The sequence below is a fragment of the Mirounga leonina genome, unplaced genomic scaffold (genome assembly GCF_011800145.1).
Source record: "Mirounga leonina isolate KUSES-001 unplaced genomic scaffold, KU_Mleo_1.0 Mir_115, whole genome shotgun sequence".
Lineage (NCBI taxonomy): Eukaryota > Metazoa > Chordata > Mammalia > Carnivora > Phocidae > Mirounga > Mirounga leonina.
In genome coordinates this window covers 41,358,620-41,377,529 of record NW_023270268.1, presented here as the reverse complement: position 1 = coordinate 41,377,529, position 18,910 = coordinate 41,358,620, and the positions used below count along the sequence as shown (strand labels likewise).

Below are 18,910 nucleotides of genomic sequence, written 5' to 3'. Positions count from 1 at the left end.
ATGGCCTCTAAAGGTAAGAGTAAATATAGCTAGCTAACAAATTTTTCTTTATTTATGACTAAAAATACTCAGTTGTGGGGATTTTACAATCAGTAAGATTGATACTTTAAAACCTGTCATTTATCACTTTTGAACACTGGAATTTTTTAACTTCAAGGAGCATGTTCCATTAAATTAAAAAAAAAACACTATCTGATTCAATGTAAAAGTTAAGATATAAACAATGTTTTAGTTATCATGAATATAAATATAGTGAATTAATAAGAAAGGCTGCACAGCAGAATTTAAAAGGGTAATATTTAATGCCAAACACAAGGACAGGTTGATATTCCAAGTTTAAAGGGATTTGAAGAAACCTTTTCACACATAAGTTAAAAAGTGTTAAAGTACAGTTCAGTATTTTTAAAATTTCCTATTTGTTGTTTAAAATGTGTGGTACAGCAATTTATTTTAAAGAATTGAATATGTGTTATTGGTAAGTTCTAATAAATTTAATGGACTAGAAGTAAATATTACTGAATTATGAAACAAAAATCCTCCAAAATCCTTTGATAGTAAATTATATGTATAAAAGCAAACAGAAAATAACTAATTTAAGTAAGCAGATTAATTAGGGACTTTGTTGGGGGGGGGAGCTGGGAATTTTTCCCTCAAGTTCCTAAAACTGCATAAATATCATCAGTACTGTCTTACTTCAAATAACTTCTCAAAAGACAAGATATATGGTTGTTTTTGAAAGTAATAAATTTCAATCTCACTAAAAACACTTATGAAATTATATTAAAAATGAGATTATAGTGTGTTTCATTCCATTATCACAACAAACCATTAAACTCTAGCCTATAATAAAAAGTTTTAGCATGAAGAATTATGATTAGTATAATTGGCAGAAACCTTTTAACCTAATTACAAATAGGATGGTAGAGTCCACCAATTTAAAATATCCTAAATTAAATTAATGAAGCATTCAAAGAAGCATGTATGCTTATTTGCTTTCTTTATCAAAACACACTTTGGGATGCTATTTAATATAGAACAATTCAACATTTAATGTACACCAGTCCCTGAATATCATGGAGAAAGCTCAAGCAAATTGTAAATTATAGACATGAAACAACAAAATCATGAATTTTAATATATGTGTGCCTCATTTTTTATATTTGAAAGCGAACAAAAGAAATCTTGACAAGTCTTTTCTTTCATTTAAGACTGACACCAACACTTAATACAAAACACTTCATCACTTTATAAGAGTTACAGCAACAACCGTAGCCTGTAAGGTAAAGAGTTGCAGAGTATGTGAAATATTTATAAGCTAGTTATACATTTTTAAAAGAGTAGATAGAAATTCAAAGCCAGATAGAAATTCAAAGGAGTTCCTTCTTTATCTGGTGGTCTGAGTCTTTGTAGAAACTTGTGACTGGAAAGCAATAGTAAGATCAAAATATGATTAATCTACCAAAAAAGCAGTGATGTTCAATAATGATAAAGACTCAACCACTAAACTTAGAGGCAAAACTTCAGGTGGAAAACTAATACTCCTGAAACCTACTCAAATTATTTAGCACATGAAGTGGGCAAAACATCTGTTAGAGACTCTATTTAAAGGAAATGAAAAATGAACCTTCCTTTTGAATCAGAAATCTGGCTTGAGAGGGCAAGTCAGATTATCATCATTATTTACCTAAAACATGTTTGCAGACAGTTTTCTTCGAATACGTTGCAGGACATACTTATAACATTGTGAAAGTCCTCTGGCCCATGAACTGTGTTGGCAATTATTATTTTCCCAGGGAATACAGGGTAATTGGATATTTCACACATTTTGTGGGCAGTTTAATCAGCACCACTAAACCAAAGGACAGTCTGAATACTGGATGTCATTAGAACTGAAGAAATACTTGTGTGGTCTGGAGTCCCCTGATTTAGTATAAATAAACACAATTTAAGAACAAGTTGGTCCCAAATTTTAAGTTTGAGAAAGACGGGAGTTTCCAGGATGATCTAAACTGAACAGAAGCTATCTTTAAAAGCTGCTCCAATATGAACTGAAATCTCAGAAAAGGAAGCAAGTGATGTCACAATGGTGATTCCAAGAGTTTCCCGCTGAGACTCTACTCAGACTTTTGACATGATTTGCCCTGGGCCCGCAGGGCATCACTGCTTATGGACCTGCTTTGAGGTCTCAGGACCCAAAGACCTGGGTCCAGAATGTAGTGTCACTTCCAAAACACTCAATAATCTACATTTTGTCACGGCAGACATAGCTTACAAGATAGAATTGGAGTAATTTGCTAATCTTTCTAACAATAAAATTGATGAGAGAGAATCTAATTATCTTCTGTCACCTATTATTAGAAATTGACCCCTATATGTGTTTTTTTTTAATTGAAGGATAACATGCATACAGTAAAGTGCGTAAAGAACACCAAACTTAAGTTCATGATTTTTTAAAACAAGGATGCACCTGTGTAACCACCAACAAAATTACAAAATAGAACATTTCTGGCACCTCATAAAGTTCCCTTTTTTGGTCAACAGTCATATACCTTCACACCCAGGATGAACTGCTATCCTAAATTTTATCATTATGAACTGGTTTTCCTCAGATCATAATTTTGCCTCTATTTTTCTCTGAAAGTCGATGACAACAGTGCTTTTGGCACTAAGCTAAAGAAAAGATTGTTTGTTCCATATTACTATTCCCAGTTGACCTTGCTGTATTGGTCATCAGCTCTTCTCCCAAATCCGACATGATGTTACACAGTCTTCCTCTCCAGTTTGCTAATGGAGGTTTCATTTAGGCCACCTTCTCCAGAGCAAGAGGAGTACTTGAGCCCCTATGCTTTTTGTCTGCCCAGATCTGAGAAGTTCAGGATGGGTCCTGTGGGAAGCAAACTGCTATAATATTCTTGGTATGGAATTCTATCTTATTCTATTTATTGATTGATTGATTGATTGATTGATTTAAAGATTCAATTATTTATTTGAGAGAGAGAGCGAGGGGGTGACAGAAGGAGAGAGAGAGAATCCTGAAGCAGACTCCCTGCTGAGCACAGAGCCCCAACATTATATTTTTAATATAATTTCATATGATTCATGACTCTGGGATCATGACCCAAGCTGAAGTGAAAAGTCGGCAGCTTAACCAACTGAGCCACCCAAGTGCCTCTATATGGACCTCTGTTTTAATGAGGCCAAATGACAAGTTTGTTTCCATATGGTCCAAACACTAAAGCATGTCCAAATTCTAAATGTCACAGACCAATACAAACTTAAATACCTATCTTCATCCATTCCTACAACTTGAAGTTTAAATAAACAAATGAATCACCTGGCAATTGTTTCTCATTAACACTACATGTATACACAAACTTAGAGCCAATTATTACTGCAAATAGTTTATGTCAATGTTCAAAGGACCATTCCTTGGATGCCCATGTTCCTTCACCAGTTTGTTTTGTTTTATTTGTTTGTTTGTTTGTTTGTTTAATCCCTTTCCAAGAACTCATTCAGGCTAGGCTCTAAAAATTTGGGACCAACTTGTTCTTAACATTCAGGCTATGCTTGAATTTTCTTACAAGGGGGGAATTTACTATGTCCAAAGGAAACTCAGTCCTTTCTTCACATTTATTTTTTAGAGATTTAAAAATTCTGAAAAATACACCCCTACATACACACAACTTACATGAATTCGGGAGAGACTGAGAGACCATTCTAATCTACTGTGAATTATATAGATGTCACTCCAACTTTAGTATATGTACAATAAGAGTACTTATTCAAATTTGTGTTGTGCCACTGTTATAAACGTCTCCTTATAGTAGACCATTTTCCTTGTCCTTTCCATTCATATGTCTTTAGAATAGTGGGAATTACTTGTTTTCATAATGGCCCCTCTAATATTTGAAAATTCCTATCACGAATCTTGATCCATACCTACGCTCAATCTAGGACAGCATAGTGTTTTCAAACTAAATGAATGCAAATGTGAGAAGTCTAATAATTTATGGATTAATAAAGAAGAGGAATAAAAACTCTGATGGGCTTTGAAAAAAATGGTATCTAATAAGGGAGAAATCTAAATGGCAATCATGTGAAAAGAAAAAGGAAAAATGATAGTAGAAAGGCAGTAATTTATAATTTTTTTTAAAAATGAGATTTTTCCACACATTATTACGTCTTACGCATACTACTACATGGGTTCCTTGACTAATGCAGGATAAATAGCAAATATCTACACTTTAATCTAACAGATAATTGGAATAGTAACAGTTTTACCTGGCAATAATATAGAAAACAGGTGATTCTCTAAAAAAAAAAAAAATCAAAGCCAAACATTATAGAATTCTGTAATTATTTTATCTTTTGTAATATTAAGTAAGCTACAAAAGGATTCACACTGTCAAAAATGTTTGGATGCTTTTATACAAAATACTGAGAAATCATAGCTTCATTAGATATTATACTGCCCTTAAGCTCATAAATTAGCTTGAATATTCTCATAGTATGTAGAATTAAACCATTAGTTCTCAAAGTATATGGTCAGAACAGCAGCATTAGCTCATCTGGGAACTTAATAGAAATGCAAATTCTCAAGCCTCACTCCTGACCCAACTCCTTAAGCAGAAACTCTGGAGTGGGGCCCAGGAATGTGTGTTTTAACAAGCCTTCCAGGTGGTCTGGTAGAGCCTAAACAGTAGGACCTCTGAATTAAACTTAGCCATAGCAGTAGGATTGGTAAAAAGAGACAAAATATTTTCAGAAATTACAAGGTACCCTCATAATATTTGAGGAAGGGAGAATATGCCTTGAAACTGATAATTATGATTCAAAACTGATGTCTAAGTTTATTCTTTTGTGAGTAAAGAATATCCTAGTTCTTTTTACCATTTCTTTTTCTTTTGGAGTTTATAATTTTTCAGCTCTTTGAACAGTTTAACTTGCTTTCAAAAATATATTTTTGGTATCATTTATTTTGCCCAAATTATCTAACATTTTCTCAGAACTACTATTACCTGTCTTCTGCATTCCTTTTTCTCTGGCTTAGGGGGTAAGTGATGGCAACAGTGAATAGGGAAGATGCAGGAGACCGTTGACCCTCTGAATTCAGAAGTAACAAATACTATGAGAAAAACTCAATGAAATGGCCTAAATTTAAATATAGGCTGAGGTTTTCATTCTCTTGCAGATGCACAGAACCAAAGAAGTAGAGGTTTGCCTGGCTTTCTTCCTGGAGCTCCAGACCCTGACCACAGCTTTCACGTCTCACTTGCCAACCCAGGGAACCAAGTGTGGCAGCCAACTCTCCCGCCGCCAGGCAGTCTCCCTCCTGGTCTAGAATATTTAAGCCAGGTGTTTTTATCTCTTTATTTCTACACACTTTCACCCCTTAAAATGAATACAGACTTGGTTTCTTGCTTTTCAACCACAGTTGAAGAACTTCAACAAATCACTTATTGAAGTGAGAAAAGCAGTATAAATCATGAAATTATGAAAAAAAAATTACCTCTATTATTTGGAAAGAAATTTATTCTCTTTTATTCCCACGTCTATTTTCCTTATTTATTTGGCAGAGTGATGACACTAAACATTTTTGATGGAGCTGTTTAGCACATTTATCCTCCTTCTGCTCATTGCTCAAGGTATAAGCAAATCTGTCCTCAAGGAATTGTCTGACATGTCTAGTCACCTACAGCTATTTAATTAAAGGATATTTATTGAGTACTTGCTATTATCAAGACATAAAAAGCATAAAACCTAGTCCCTCTCACCCAAACATTCTGCAACCTAAATGGCATGCAAAAATGTTGACAGAAAGTGCAAGGCTATGTACTAAAGCCAGATACACACACAGTTGTAATGTGTGCAGGTGCATAGAAGAGAGAAAGGTTGTTAAGGATCTAAATACTCAGGAGAGACTCCCGTAATGATCTGAGAATTCAGTGTCTTCAACTGAATCTCAGAAGGTGCCTATAAATCCAAGGGAAAGCAAGTTACCAAGTTAACATCATTGTCTTTGATACTGTTGCATCTCCAGGCTGATTTGCCTAAAAGATCATATTATTATTAGATACAGTCATTGGAGGGTGAGCAGTGATTCAAGCCTTATAATAAATCAATCAAGAAATCCCATCATCTGAATTATGTGGCACATAAAAAACGATTATATTTATATATATTATTGTTGCTTTTGTATTTTATCCTGCAAAAGATTGGAAATACACTAATATTGAGATGTCAGCACATCTGCTGCTATTTTCAGCTTGTTTGGCATTCTTTCAAACTATAAAGTCTATCTCCTTTATCAAAATCAAATCTCTGTGTTAATTCCCTTAAGGTACAAGAGATTTCTGTTATGCCTGATAGGGTTTAAGCTGTATGCAGCATATGTTCCTGGGAAAATGTTTATAATTGCAGATGCCTTCTCCAGAAACCCACTGGCAGACAAATGTACTTCAGAGACGGGAGAGCTCAGGGAGATATGTAAAGGAGCTGGAAAAGCTAACCTACCATCTTCCATCTGCAGAAAGGATCAGCTGTAATAGCTGACTAGAGTTGATTAACTGCTGCAAGCTGTTTGGGAATGTTGTCAGACAAGGTTTTGCCAAGTATAAAAGTGATATACCAGTGCCAGAGGGCTGAGGTTTGATGATCACATATGGTCATCACATATTCTTCTTCCATCCATGAATGATGACACACCCGGAGCCAGATGCTTGATATGAATATATATATATTTTTTTTTACATTCCATAAATAGAGATATGAACTCATTGGCTTCAGTTCTAAAATGAAGTCAATTTTCCAGACATAATACCTTTGGTAATCTTTTTCAGAAAATAAAAATATGCCACAAATTGGTAAATAGTATACTTCAAAGGGAAAGGTAATTTATTCACCTTACACTAAAAGAACACTTGCTTGCTTTAAAGCAGTGTACTTACAACAGGATAAATGAGCATTTTAAATGTTTTATACCACAAGTCTGTAAGATATATAGATATATAGATATATAATGAATTTTATGTGTTAAATTTTATCTAAAAACCATAAGAATTAAATAACATCATGAGCATTTGAAAATAGTACATTTTTCAATAAACAGGAAAATATACAAAATATACAAAATCCTTCTAAATTAAAAAAATCAAAGTAAAGGGGCGCCTGGGTGGCTCAGATGGTTAAGCGTCTGCCTTCGGCTCAGGTCATGATCTCAGGGTCCTGGGATCGAGTCCCGCATTGGGCTCCCTGCTCCTTGGGAGCCTGCTTCTCCCTCTGCATTTCTCTCTCGCTCTGTCTCTCATGAATAAAAAAAAAATTAAAAAAAAAAAATCAAAGTAAAAACTCATCTATTCTCCTTTAATCAAGTCCATCCAATGACTAATGAAAATCTTATTTCTATTAACAATTTGAAAATAAATTTTCAGGTATGTATATAAACATATAAATACATAGATACACATGCACATATATATTTGTTTCATGTGCATATATGTATATGTGTATGATATATATATATATATATATATGGATGTATATGTGTGTGTGTATTTAAGTCATTCATGTAGAGCTAAACCTAAGAATAAACTAGAGATCTCTCTTTGGATTAACATGTTCATAATAGTCAATATCATTTTATCTTATTAGTGTCAAAGGACAATTATTATAATTTAGTCATCTAGAGGTAGGAGTAGTGAGTTAAAGTCTACAAAGACACATGTATAGATATAATTTATTTTGAAGTACATATATTAAATGGAATCAGTGATACCTGTAAACCTAATAAATTATATATGAGAATTTATTCTTAAGCTATATATCCAAGGCTGTCATTAGATTTCCACTCTACGGCTTTCATACTTCAGTGCTTCACTTGCCCTGATACCTGAATATATGATTCAATCTGTCTAAAGTTTCCAACAATTCCTAGCCCATCATTTAATAGCAAAGGGTGGAAAGGGCTTATTTGGACCATAGTTTATAAGTGGCCCAGGACTACTTAAAGGAAACTGCAAGATCAAAACAAGACCCTCAAATCCAAGGGGGTTTCCCACAGAGAGAGATCAAATCAAATACTATCACAGAGTTTGGGGTGTATAAAAGGTTAGAGAAATTAGGAAGAAAAGGTACTCAGAAGTTCCACAGTATCGATTAAGAATTGTTTATCCCAGTTCCTAAGATTAGTTTAGTGATGCCAATACAACAACGGAGTAGAAAGCATGTCAGAATTGGTGGCAAGCAGAAAGATCTGGCTTTAAATCCCAGCCCAGCCATTTACAAACTCTGCGATCCCAGGCCAACTACTCACTCCCTCTGGGGTTGTTTCTTCACGGGTAAAATGTAATGATGTCTACCTCTCTGAGTTTTTGTGAGGATTAAATCAAACGCTATGTCAAAATATCTACCACAGTGACTACCTCGTGGTGGCCACTAAATAAACAACTTCTAATTATTAGAGAGCAGAGGGGTACGACTTCCCTTTGCAATGTGGAGTGGATCTCAGTTGGTAGTCTCTTAAGTTTCAAGACGAAGATTTGATCCATGGCACTAACATTAAAGTTCCTAGACTCAAACTTTAGTCTTGCCCCCACAGTTCTTCTCCCTCTCTAAGTTGGACCTCTAATGGACCCACCGCTAATGGACCCACCGCTAAATAATCATGGATGTCCTTTGTGACTTTTCTCTTCTCCCAACCCTCCATTTTCCTCAAAAGAGAACAGAACTAACAATAGTACACTACAAAAGACTGTTTCTAGTGTTTAAAAATTGCCAAATAATTGCTATACCAAAAAATTGCTAAAATAGGTTTTAGAATCTCTCAAATCATAAATGTATGGAAAATATTTTTTGTGGACCTTAAAAAAAGAGGCTACATGAACTCTTTTACCAATAATAAGATTTAAATAGAGGATGTGGCATTAGTTGGCATTAGTTTTACCTGCACCTCAGGATATACAAGGAGAATGCAGGAAATAATGTAACTTCAAATTTTCCGGGTTTGTAAGGCCCAATCAATACCAAATATTACTAATGACTATTTCAGTTTAATAGTCACAAGTGAGTTTATTAAAGTGAAAGGAGAATGAAGTGAAGAAATTTAGAGGCAAAAGAGAAAATGAAGTGTTGGAAAAGACAATGGTCTTCAGGGTTCATGAATTTACCTTAGTGAAAAATAAAATTCATTCAAAGAACATATTTTAATATTTCCTTTAAACATTTGCATTGTATACTTTTTAATATAGTCATTTCTCAACTATCTATGAGTACTTTATCTCTGTAAACTAACTTCATTTTTAATTACATAAAGCAAATTTTATTATGTTAGCTGTTAATGGCAAAACTTATTCTGCTTAAATGGGTATTTCATTGGCACCAGTAGGATTTCTGATTGTTGTTGTTGTTGTTGTTGTTGTTGTTGTTTTTCTAGTCCAGAGGAGAGTATGAGTGAGAACAATTTACAGAATGACCTCTCTCCGCTTTAACAAAGACACTTTATTTCTGTGAGGAATGAGTTGAGAGTGAAAGAGAAGTTAGGCAGGGTGGAGAGGGGAGGCCAGGCAGTCAGATCATTGCTTAAAAAAATGAGTTTAAAAAACTTTTAGGCATTATTATTCAGAGACTCTTTAAAAATCTTCAGGTATTGTTTCCACGAGTTACTCTTTTATCCCTTTGTCACAGAAAGAACACAGAGTTAACCACAGTTCCTAATCTTATTCTGGGCAATTCTGGCTTGAAATTCTCAGGGTTCTTGTATTTGTTTTTTTTATTTTTACTTGAATACAAAAGATATCATCTTTTTCATTATAAAATGTGAGCTGTTTTCAACCATTTCCTGGTAGAGAACATGAAAATTACCAAATTTAATGTGTTAAACAGGTTAATAGTAATATCTCCAAAGGTTTTCAAAGTGTGATGTAATGCTTTTTATTTCCTTTATGTCATTCTTTAACAGTTAGACCTGATAATTATACACCAGCAGGTGGAGCTTCTTGGAAGTAAGTGTACTATATTCTATATTTATTAAAACTGTTAAAAATATTTTAGGCGTGGGGCACCTGGGTGGCTCAGTTGGTTAAGCAACTGCCTTCGGCTCAGGTCATGATCCTGGAGTCCCGGGATCGAGTCCCACATCGGGCTCCCTGCTCGGCGGGGAGCCTGCTTCTCCCTCTGACCCTCCCCCATCTCGTGCTCTCTCTCTGTCTCATTCTCTCTCTCAAGTAAATAAATAAAATCTTTAAAAAAAAAATATTTTAGGCTTCAGAAATTTTGTTATATTTAAATATCTCATAATAAAGTTAAATGTTGAGGAAAAAATTAAATAAAAAAGATCAGTAGGTCTCCTTTTTAAAATAAACACTCAAAGTAAATTGTTAGCCTGATATAGATAAACCTAAAAGCATAAAACTTTCCAAATCTTTGGTAATATTGTTATCAGGAATCTAACATTATTTTTATCTTAAACTAATAAAAGATGTTTGATCATTTCAATGCTTATTAATAATTTATTTCCTTACTAATTTCAGAAATGGAAATCAAGGTTGAAACTAAATAACAAAACCCATTCTACTCCTGAAACTAATATTACACTGCATGTTAACTCACTGGAATTTAAATAAAAACTTGAAACAAAACCAAAAATAAATAAATAAATAAATAAATAATAGAAACCCATCGAACAAAATTTGTTGTTTTATCATTGAATTGGTGATTCATCAAATGGCTTGTTATTTAACAATACACAGATTTACAACAATGATTAACTGAATTCAAATTACTTGAGTATTTTTTGTCCTTAATATTCTATATTATATCTAAAATATGTCAAAATTGTAATAAACAGCAGAAGCGCATGCAGCTGTAGATATACTGTTAAATAGATCTTAAATAAAATCATTACTATGCTGTGAGTTGTTCCAATAAATTCCACAGCAATGATAGAAGGATTATTTGAGGATTCGATTCTTTACAGAATTGTTTCTTCAGTTGAAAAGTGGAACTACATGTTCCAAGTAGGTCATATATCTGAAATCAAAATTTAGTCATTGCACAGCTTTGTTCTCGGTACTTTGATTTCCATAGCTAAGTCCTCAAATTTTAGAGCATGGAAGTAGATTTGGGTGAAGAAGATACCATATACTTAATAATTAGTCAGTGATTCTGTTTCCTTTTAATAATACTACCCCTTTTACTTATTTAAAGATTTGATACTAGGCAATAGTACTGTTTTGATGAATTTTTTTTTCCTCCCTTAGTGATCCTTGGCACTGAGACCTCCAACAAATATGAGATTAAAAACAGCTTGGGGCAAAGAGTTTACTTTGCAGTGGAAGAAAGCATCTGCTTCAATCGTACCTTCTGTTCCACGCTGCGATCTTGCACTCTGAAGATCACAGATAACTCAGGTCGGGAGGTGATTACAGTCAACAGGCCTCTGAGGTGTAACAGCTGCTGGTTCCCTTGCTACCTTCAAGAGGTTAGTCATTGGCTGTGTGTGTACTTTTATTTTTCTATGTTTGAAAAGATTAGCAATTATTTAATAAATGGCATTCATCTGGAGCCATAAGGCAATTCACGTTTCGATTGTTTGAATTAGTAGTATGCTTCTTGCTCCTTTAGGATCAGAATAGCTTAAGGACTTGGTGATTCACTAGCTTGTTGTTTTTATTTTTTTTTTCTCTCCAACAAAAAACTATAGTGGCTTCCGTGAATGGGTAAAGACAGCTAATGTGTCATGTGAATAGGACACATCCTCTTGAATCTCTGTATTAGGCACATAATTGTAATATCTATGAGATCCACCATTAAGCAAATCTACCCTTTGCATTCTCTAACTGTAGCAAAGTTCAGAAAGTGCTGAGTAATACTAAACTCTTTCAAGGTGTTCTCTTGGTTAGGTATTATTTTTAGTACAGAATCTCACATCCCATTCATCCATTTATGACAAACTTCAAACTGTGACAAAGACTACGTTATTGTTCTGAAGAGAGTCATTTAATTATTTTAATATATAATAGATTTTCATCATTATCTAATAGATCTACAATAATAACTTTCATTGACATAATGCCGTTAAGTCGATACGGAACGTTTACTTACTTTAACATCTTTGATATCATAACATCTGTATGAGCTAGAGAGAATGGGTTTTACTTTCCACATTTAGCAATTGAGAAAACTGGGGCTTTAGGGATTGGAGGTAATTTACATATCCACAAAATATCATGAATGGGGCTTGATCTACTGTTCTTATTCAAACCCCAGTTTCTCAAAAAAAGAAAAAAAATGGTTTCTCTATTGAGGACCTATGTTTAAGTACTCTACTTGGCATGATGAGAAATATTAGTATGGATGGGGGTTAACTGAGGAAGTTTCTAGCAATATATATTGAAGCTAATTCTCCAACTATAGGCAGTTGCCTGGCTAAGTGATAAAATGGAGCAGGTCCTCATACATGGAGTCCAAGAATCTTCATCCTCCTACTGAGGATATTTAAGATCTAATATGCTCTAAGATGGTATAGTCAGTATAATATATCTATTTGAAAGTTTCTGATAATTGATGTTTTATTTCATAGTAGCCCAATGTCACATAAATGAAAGGTAAGATGTATCTTGATACCCATTAACAATTTTTCAAAATGTGGTCAAAATCAAACCAGTTATTTTAAGAGTGATCCCAGGACAAATCTATATAATTCTTTCTTTTTAGTGTTTTTTTTAATTTAAGTATAGTTGACACACAAAGTTACATTACTTTCAGCTGTACAACTTAGTGATTTGACCAGTCAGATCTACATAATTCCAAGCACTCTCATTGAAACCAACTCTGTTGATCCAAGAACACTACAGACATACACATAAGACTATGAACTTAATAAATTAAAAAAAGACAAAAGGTAAACAGATTATAAGGAGTTGGTTTGATTTAAAAGCAAACAATTTTCATTTTTACCCACCTCTAGTTTATTTCACAACACATTTGATTTGACTACATAAATACCTTGAAATACAATATGATGAAAAATACAGAAATTAAGGAAATGAAGGTAATGGGGAAAATACTAAAGTAAAGCCTGAAAATGCAATTGCTAGTCTATAATGCTTTGGAAGAAGTTAAACAGAAATCAAATTGGTATGTAAAATGGTACCTTCACAAGAAGCATTTGTTTTTAATTGAACACAGAGAAGCTAGAAGTTGACAGCCTGAAGGGAAAACAATCACGAATAGCTAATAATTGGTAAGTGAGGGATAAAAATAGATGTGTGTTGTGGCAACACAGGAGAGGGAGTAGATTGGAAATACCTCATGGGAAACAGCTTTAGTGCTTGACCAACTGCCATACTCGGGACAAAAATGGCAAAGAAGCCAGCGTCCCATGGTCAGAAGACAATTCTGGGATAGGTTGTCTTCAGGGAAGTATGATTAAAGACATGGACCTTTAGTTTATAATGCCAAGCATATCTATACAGTGAATTTCTTTGTTTCTATAAAATAATGGGAAAAAAAATCCACTGCTGTGTTTTTTTGTAGCAGATATTTAGAATATCTTGTAGAATACAAAAATAATTTCATAAAAGTTACTGTTTAGAAGTAAATTGACATTGTTGTTAAATAAAAATACAATAACCTTGGAAAAAATCTTATTTTATTATTGTCTCTTCTTACAGTTAGAAATCCAAGCCCCTCCTGGTACTATAGTTGGTTATGTTGCACAGAAGTGGGACCCATTTCTGCCTAAATTCACAATCCAAAATGCAAACAAAGAAGATATTTTGAAAGTTGATGGTCCTTGTGCAACATGTGGCTGTTTTGGTGATGTGGATTTTGAGGTATGGATGACAGAATAAAGGAAGTTTTCACTTAGGTCCTGATTTTTTGCAACATAATTCAATTTTAAGATATTCAAATCCTGAAATATCTCTGAAATAAATTTAGAAGATAATATACTTGTGAAATAATGTAATAAGCCCATATTGTACATGCCAATAATAACTCATAATTTCAGTGATACTAAGCTCAAGATTTTTTTTAAAAAACATGCTAAAACTTTTTTGATTTATGTGGAATTACAGCACCCATGGTACAAAGCAAATACATACAGTTTAGAATCACCCTAAATTATATCTTCTTTCCTGTAGCTCTGATGGTTACATATCCCAGTTCAGATCTCATCTAAAAAGCACATTCCATTAAAAACCACATTCCATTAAAATATCACTAATTTAAAACCTATGACCAGAACACCTGCTAACTTCATTTTGTAAAATAATCTACACTTAACTAAACATATTTGTGTAAATTCAATGTTAAAAAACAATAGAAAGTTGCAAATTCAGTTGTAAGAATATGAACTATCTTAACTGCCTTTCCTAGAAATACATTTTAGGCAAAGCAGATCGAATTTAAAGTGTATACTTGTTATTCTTTCCTTCATTCTTTATACATTCATGTATATCCCACCTAGGACATTCAGTTTGAGGGACTTCAGGGAACACTGTTCACCCAGAATATGATGTAAATTTTGCGATGTGAGCTGTTCTAACTCCAGTCCACTCTAAAAGGACTTGGCGTGACTTTCCTAAGACTAAAGGATAGTCTCCTCATTCAGTGGGGAGTCTGCTTGTCCCTCTCCCTTTCCCTTTGCCCCTCCCCCCACTCTCTCTCTCTTAAATTAAAAAACAAAAACAAAAAAACTAAAGGATAAAAATATGCCTTATGATTAAGACTTGAAAATTTTAGTACCGGGACACATGGGTGACTCAGTCAGTTGAGCATCTGCCTTCTGCTCAGGCCCTGATCTCAGGGTCCTGGGATCAAGCCCCACATTGAGCCTGAGCCCATGCCAGGCTCGCTGCTCAGTGGGGAATCTGCTTCTCTCTCTCCCTCTGCCCCACCCCATGCTCATGCTCTCCCTCGCTCTCACCCTCTCTCTCTCTCATGAATAAATAAAATCTTAAAAAAAAAAAAGAAGAAAAAGTTTTAGTATTTGTAGTAATGGATGTCCTAAGTAACTTTCTCTATTTTCTATCTTCTCCTGCCATACAGAAAGTGAAAGTTTATATTGAATCACTTTCAGCCTTTGAATGAGAAACAGGGCAAGCAAAATAGTTGATAAAGTTTAATTGTAGACTCCTTCTAGCTGAGGACTATAGATTTGGACTATAGATTTTTGATGTCAAATTAGTTTGCATTTCCTGTGTAATATATTTGCCCTGAGAATTTTTTTTAGTGAAAAATAGGACTTCGAGTTAGTTATAAAGGAATTACCTAGTAAATATATAGTATAATATGAAAATGAGATTAAGCAATGGCTGATAATATTTATGTTAGTAATTATAAAATCTTAGCAATAAAAATTTAAAAGTTTACAAATTATATCTGGAAAATTTCTTCTAGAAAATCTTATCTAAAATCTTTATCAAAAATATTTTCTTTTTCTTTCCTTTTTTTTTTTTTAATTGAAGAATTCAGGTTTGAAATCTGGACCTCAGGTAATAGAATTACCTTCAATGTTAGACCATGTAATTGAGACTATGTACCTGCTGCCATCTTGTGGTAGCCTGACCTTAATTATTTATTGGTATTATATTCTCAATCTGCTTACAAAAAGCAAAAAAAAAAAAAAGGAATTAGGATAAATTAGACAACTGTCAGAAAAGCAAAATTCCTCAAGAGTGAACTATAAAGTTAAATCTACAAACTTATGCTTATATAAAGGAATGAATGACATGAAATTGTCACAGATGATGAATAAAATAATTCAAATCTCTCGAAGCAAACATACTAAGATACTTAACACCATTTGTTTCACGTTTAGATTTAACATCTCTTATTTTCTTTTCAAAGGTGAAGACCATTAATGAAAAGCTTACAATTGGGAAGATTTCGAAGTACTGGTCAGGATTTGTAAATGATGTCTTTACCAATGCTGACAACTTCGGAATTCATGTTCCCGCAGATCTAGATGTGACGGTCAAAGCAGCGATGATTGGTGCTTGTTTTCTCTTTGTAAGTATGGTCTTAAAGAGTATGAGTGATTTATTTCCCTTTTCTTATTAATTACTATGGAGCCAATCTCATTTTGCACAGCATCATGTTTACCTCAAGGAGGTTTCTGCATAGAAGGCTAGTTTGGGACCAACTCTTCAGAAGTCAGAATTTAGGAATCTGCATTTCTAATAGGCAGCCCTTCTCCACTGGCCTTCATACCCTCTTCCTCAGGAATTGCTGCCCTGTCAAATCCTACTCATTATTTCTTCAAAGGCTTAGTTACCCTTCTCTTTCAATTTCAATTTAGATTTTTGGCTCATTTTCGCTTTCACTGGAAAATATGTAAATATCACATTATTTATCCTGGGTAAAGTTCAGGACTGTTTCATTGTTTAACAATGAATTAAGTGACATTCAGAATGTGAAAAGTACAGTTGTCTTGCCCTTCCAATATGAACGTGAATACATGGATTCACAGGGATGAGTTAATATGTATCAGTTTCCATTATTACAAAGATACTATGTCTTTGTCCTTTTTTTTTTTTTTTTACAACTTATAACCCATTAAAATATTTTCTTCTTGGTGTGGATATTGGTGATAGGAGAACAGAATTCAAGTAACACCTGTGCCAAATGCTTGGCCATCTCCTGTTCCTGATTTTTCCTCTAATATCTCCCTCATTGCTTACCATTATCAATGCTCTGACAAAAAGTCATGGAATTTTCAAATAAACCTGTATTCTTCCTCTTATATTTTGTTGTTCTTCATTTAGGATCTTAAATCTTATGGTTATATTAATGTGTGCTGCTGTGGGGGGAAAATGGCTCTATCTACTCATTTTTTTCTAAAGACACTTGGGAAGTAGATTAACTAAAAATAATTCCCTAATGGCATTACTGAAAGATATTTAGGGTTTGATATAGAATATATATTTTTCCAGGAATTTTAACTTATTGGTTCCCTATCATTGGAAGGAGGTAGAATTTGTGTATTTGGATTGCTAGGTTTTTATACTTACCAAGTAGTCACTTACCTTCAATTCCCATTTGCATTTATAAATCTAACCAATTCCAGTCAATCTTGCCTATGACCTAATATTTCTTCCATTCCTTATTCTCCATATTATCCTCTATCCACTTGACAGGGCTTTTACTTTGCCACTTCCTGCTCACCTTTCCCATCTTTAATCATTCAGCACTTCAACACCAATCCCTCCAAGCATGCACACACACAGACACACAGACACACACACACACACACAGCTCTTTTCCCAAAACCTCAATTTAGCCTTTCTGATTAAGCTCTGTACTTAATGTTTATATTAAAAAACAGATAATCTTTAATCTGCCATACCCACTTATATTACATAACAGGCTGACAGTAAAAATGTACTGTCGACAATTTGCTATGCACTATAAATTGGAGAAGCTCTGATCCAGATAACACCCCAGTCATCGAAAAGATAACTTTTTAACTCCATTGTCTCAGGGAGAAGTATTCTCACTGAGAATATCTAATGCTCCCATCCATTTCTTTTTTTCCTTTTTTTTGGGGGGGGGCGCAATATAGATTTTAAAACAATTTCTCACATGTATTGCCAAGATAAATCACTTACTTCTACATATAATTTGATAGGAAGAATTATGTTTTTACTTTTAAATGCTGTCTCCATTTTGTTACCTTGTGCTGAGAGAGAGACCTTCAGAAAGCTGCTGGTATGAGAATACTCACTGATCCAAACAGCAAAATTCACAAGTACTACCTAATGTTTGGTCTCCTCTGGTTCGATGCCTCCACTCCACAACCCACAGCTCTAACTACCCCTTCTCAAGTTCCCTCTGGTATAGTTTTCAGTACTTCCTGAGATGAATACCTAGTCACTAACCACATAGTCCATGATGATGTATGTAATACTTGTTCAAAAGTCAGTGTCTATTGCAACTTCCTGCACCAACACAATACCCTGCAAACCAAGTCTGCACTGTCTTGATCACCCAGGATTTTGACTGATGATACCCTGCTGATTCGGATAAGATTTCCAAGTAACTTGTATTCTGAAAACTAGTAAGTGTCGCCAAGCTTAAAATTTTTTGATTTTCCTCCTACTGATAAATCGCATGTTGCTGGAACACCACTGGGAAACATAATTGCATGATATAATCAGAGCTTACATGTGAGACTCCTGATCTTAGTTGTTGCCTTTTTGTAAATGCACTCATATTCACTTTATTTATTTGTAGGATTTTATGTTCTTTGAACATTCACTGGCTGGATTATGACAAGCAAGATGACAAAAACAATAAAATATGCAAGAATATATTTCAGTAAGTAAAGAAAACTTTAAATGATCTCTTTCCCTTTGAAGATATCTATATTTGATGCTAACTCTTTTTCATTTTCTCCTAGAAATCCCGTGGGCCCTGGATTTCATTTTTAAGTGGTTTGCATATTTGCTTTTTTGGTAACAAATGTTAATTATTATATTTATTAAAGCATAATGTAATGAAGCAATTATTTGGTTGTAAATGCATGATAGCTAAAGACAAGATTACTGGCCCGAGCACAGAGTTGCTTTGAGAGATTGTCATTCTTTCTTTTTAATCCTTTTGAAGTTATTGCATGGGTAAGCATGAAAGATGAGAACTAAGGCTTGCAGCATCACTGATGAAAATCCAATGTTTAGAGAGCACTTTGAAGTTTTTTCTGGTACTAAGGCTGGTTACTAATCAAAAGGACTGGATTTCTAAAATATTTTTTCATAAGCAGTCTTTTGACTTTGTTTATTAATCTTATTGTAGTGAGACATTTTTACTTTATATCAGAAAAGCTGAAAGTTGGATAAATAATATGCTTAGAGATGAGGTGGAAGATAGAGGAAATCAATTTGTTCTAGTGGTAAGGAACTAATATTTCCAT

General features: G+C 33.9%; 1 protein-coding gene across 1 annotated transcript; it reads left to right on the top strand.

Annotated features, from left to right (window-relative positions):
* PLSCR5 (phospholipid scramblase family member 5) lies at positions 1 to 18,437 on the top strand. The gene is made up of 8 exons (XM_034989492.1): positions 1 to 13; positions 5,192 to 5,355; positions 9,956 to 9,998; positions 11,256 to 11,476; positions 13,671 to 13,832; positions 15,850 to 16,011; positions 18,235 to 18,318; positions 18,401 to 18,437. Exons 1-7 carry the CDS (start codon positions 1 to 3, stop codon positions 18,271 to 18,273), a joined length of 804 nt encoding a protein of 267 aa, XP_034845383.1. The 3' UTR covers positions 18,274 to 18,318; positions 18,401 to 18,437.
* The last annotated feature ends 473 nt before the right edge of the window (positions 18,438 to 18,910 follow it).

Bases quoted from the DNA above. Each gene is read 5' to 3' on its own strand.
- PLSCR5 (XM_034989492.1), top strand. The intron at 13,833-15,849 runs GTATGGATGACA...TTCTTTTCAAAG, and splicing joins TTGGTGATGTGGATTTTGAG to GTGAAGACCATTAATGAAAA. The intron at 16,012-18,234 runs GTAAGTATGGTC...ATTTATTTGTAG, and splicing joins TTGGTGCTTGTTTTCTCTTT to GATTTTATGTTCTTTGAACA.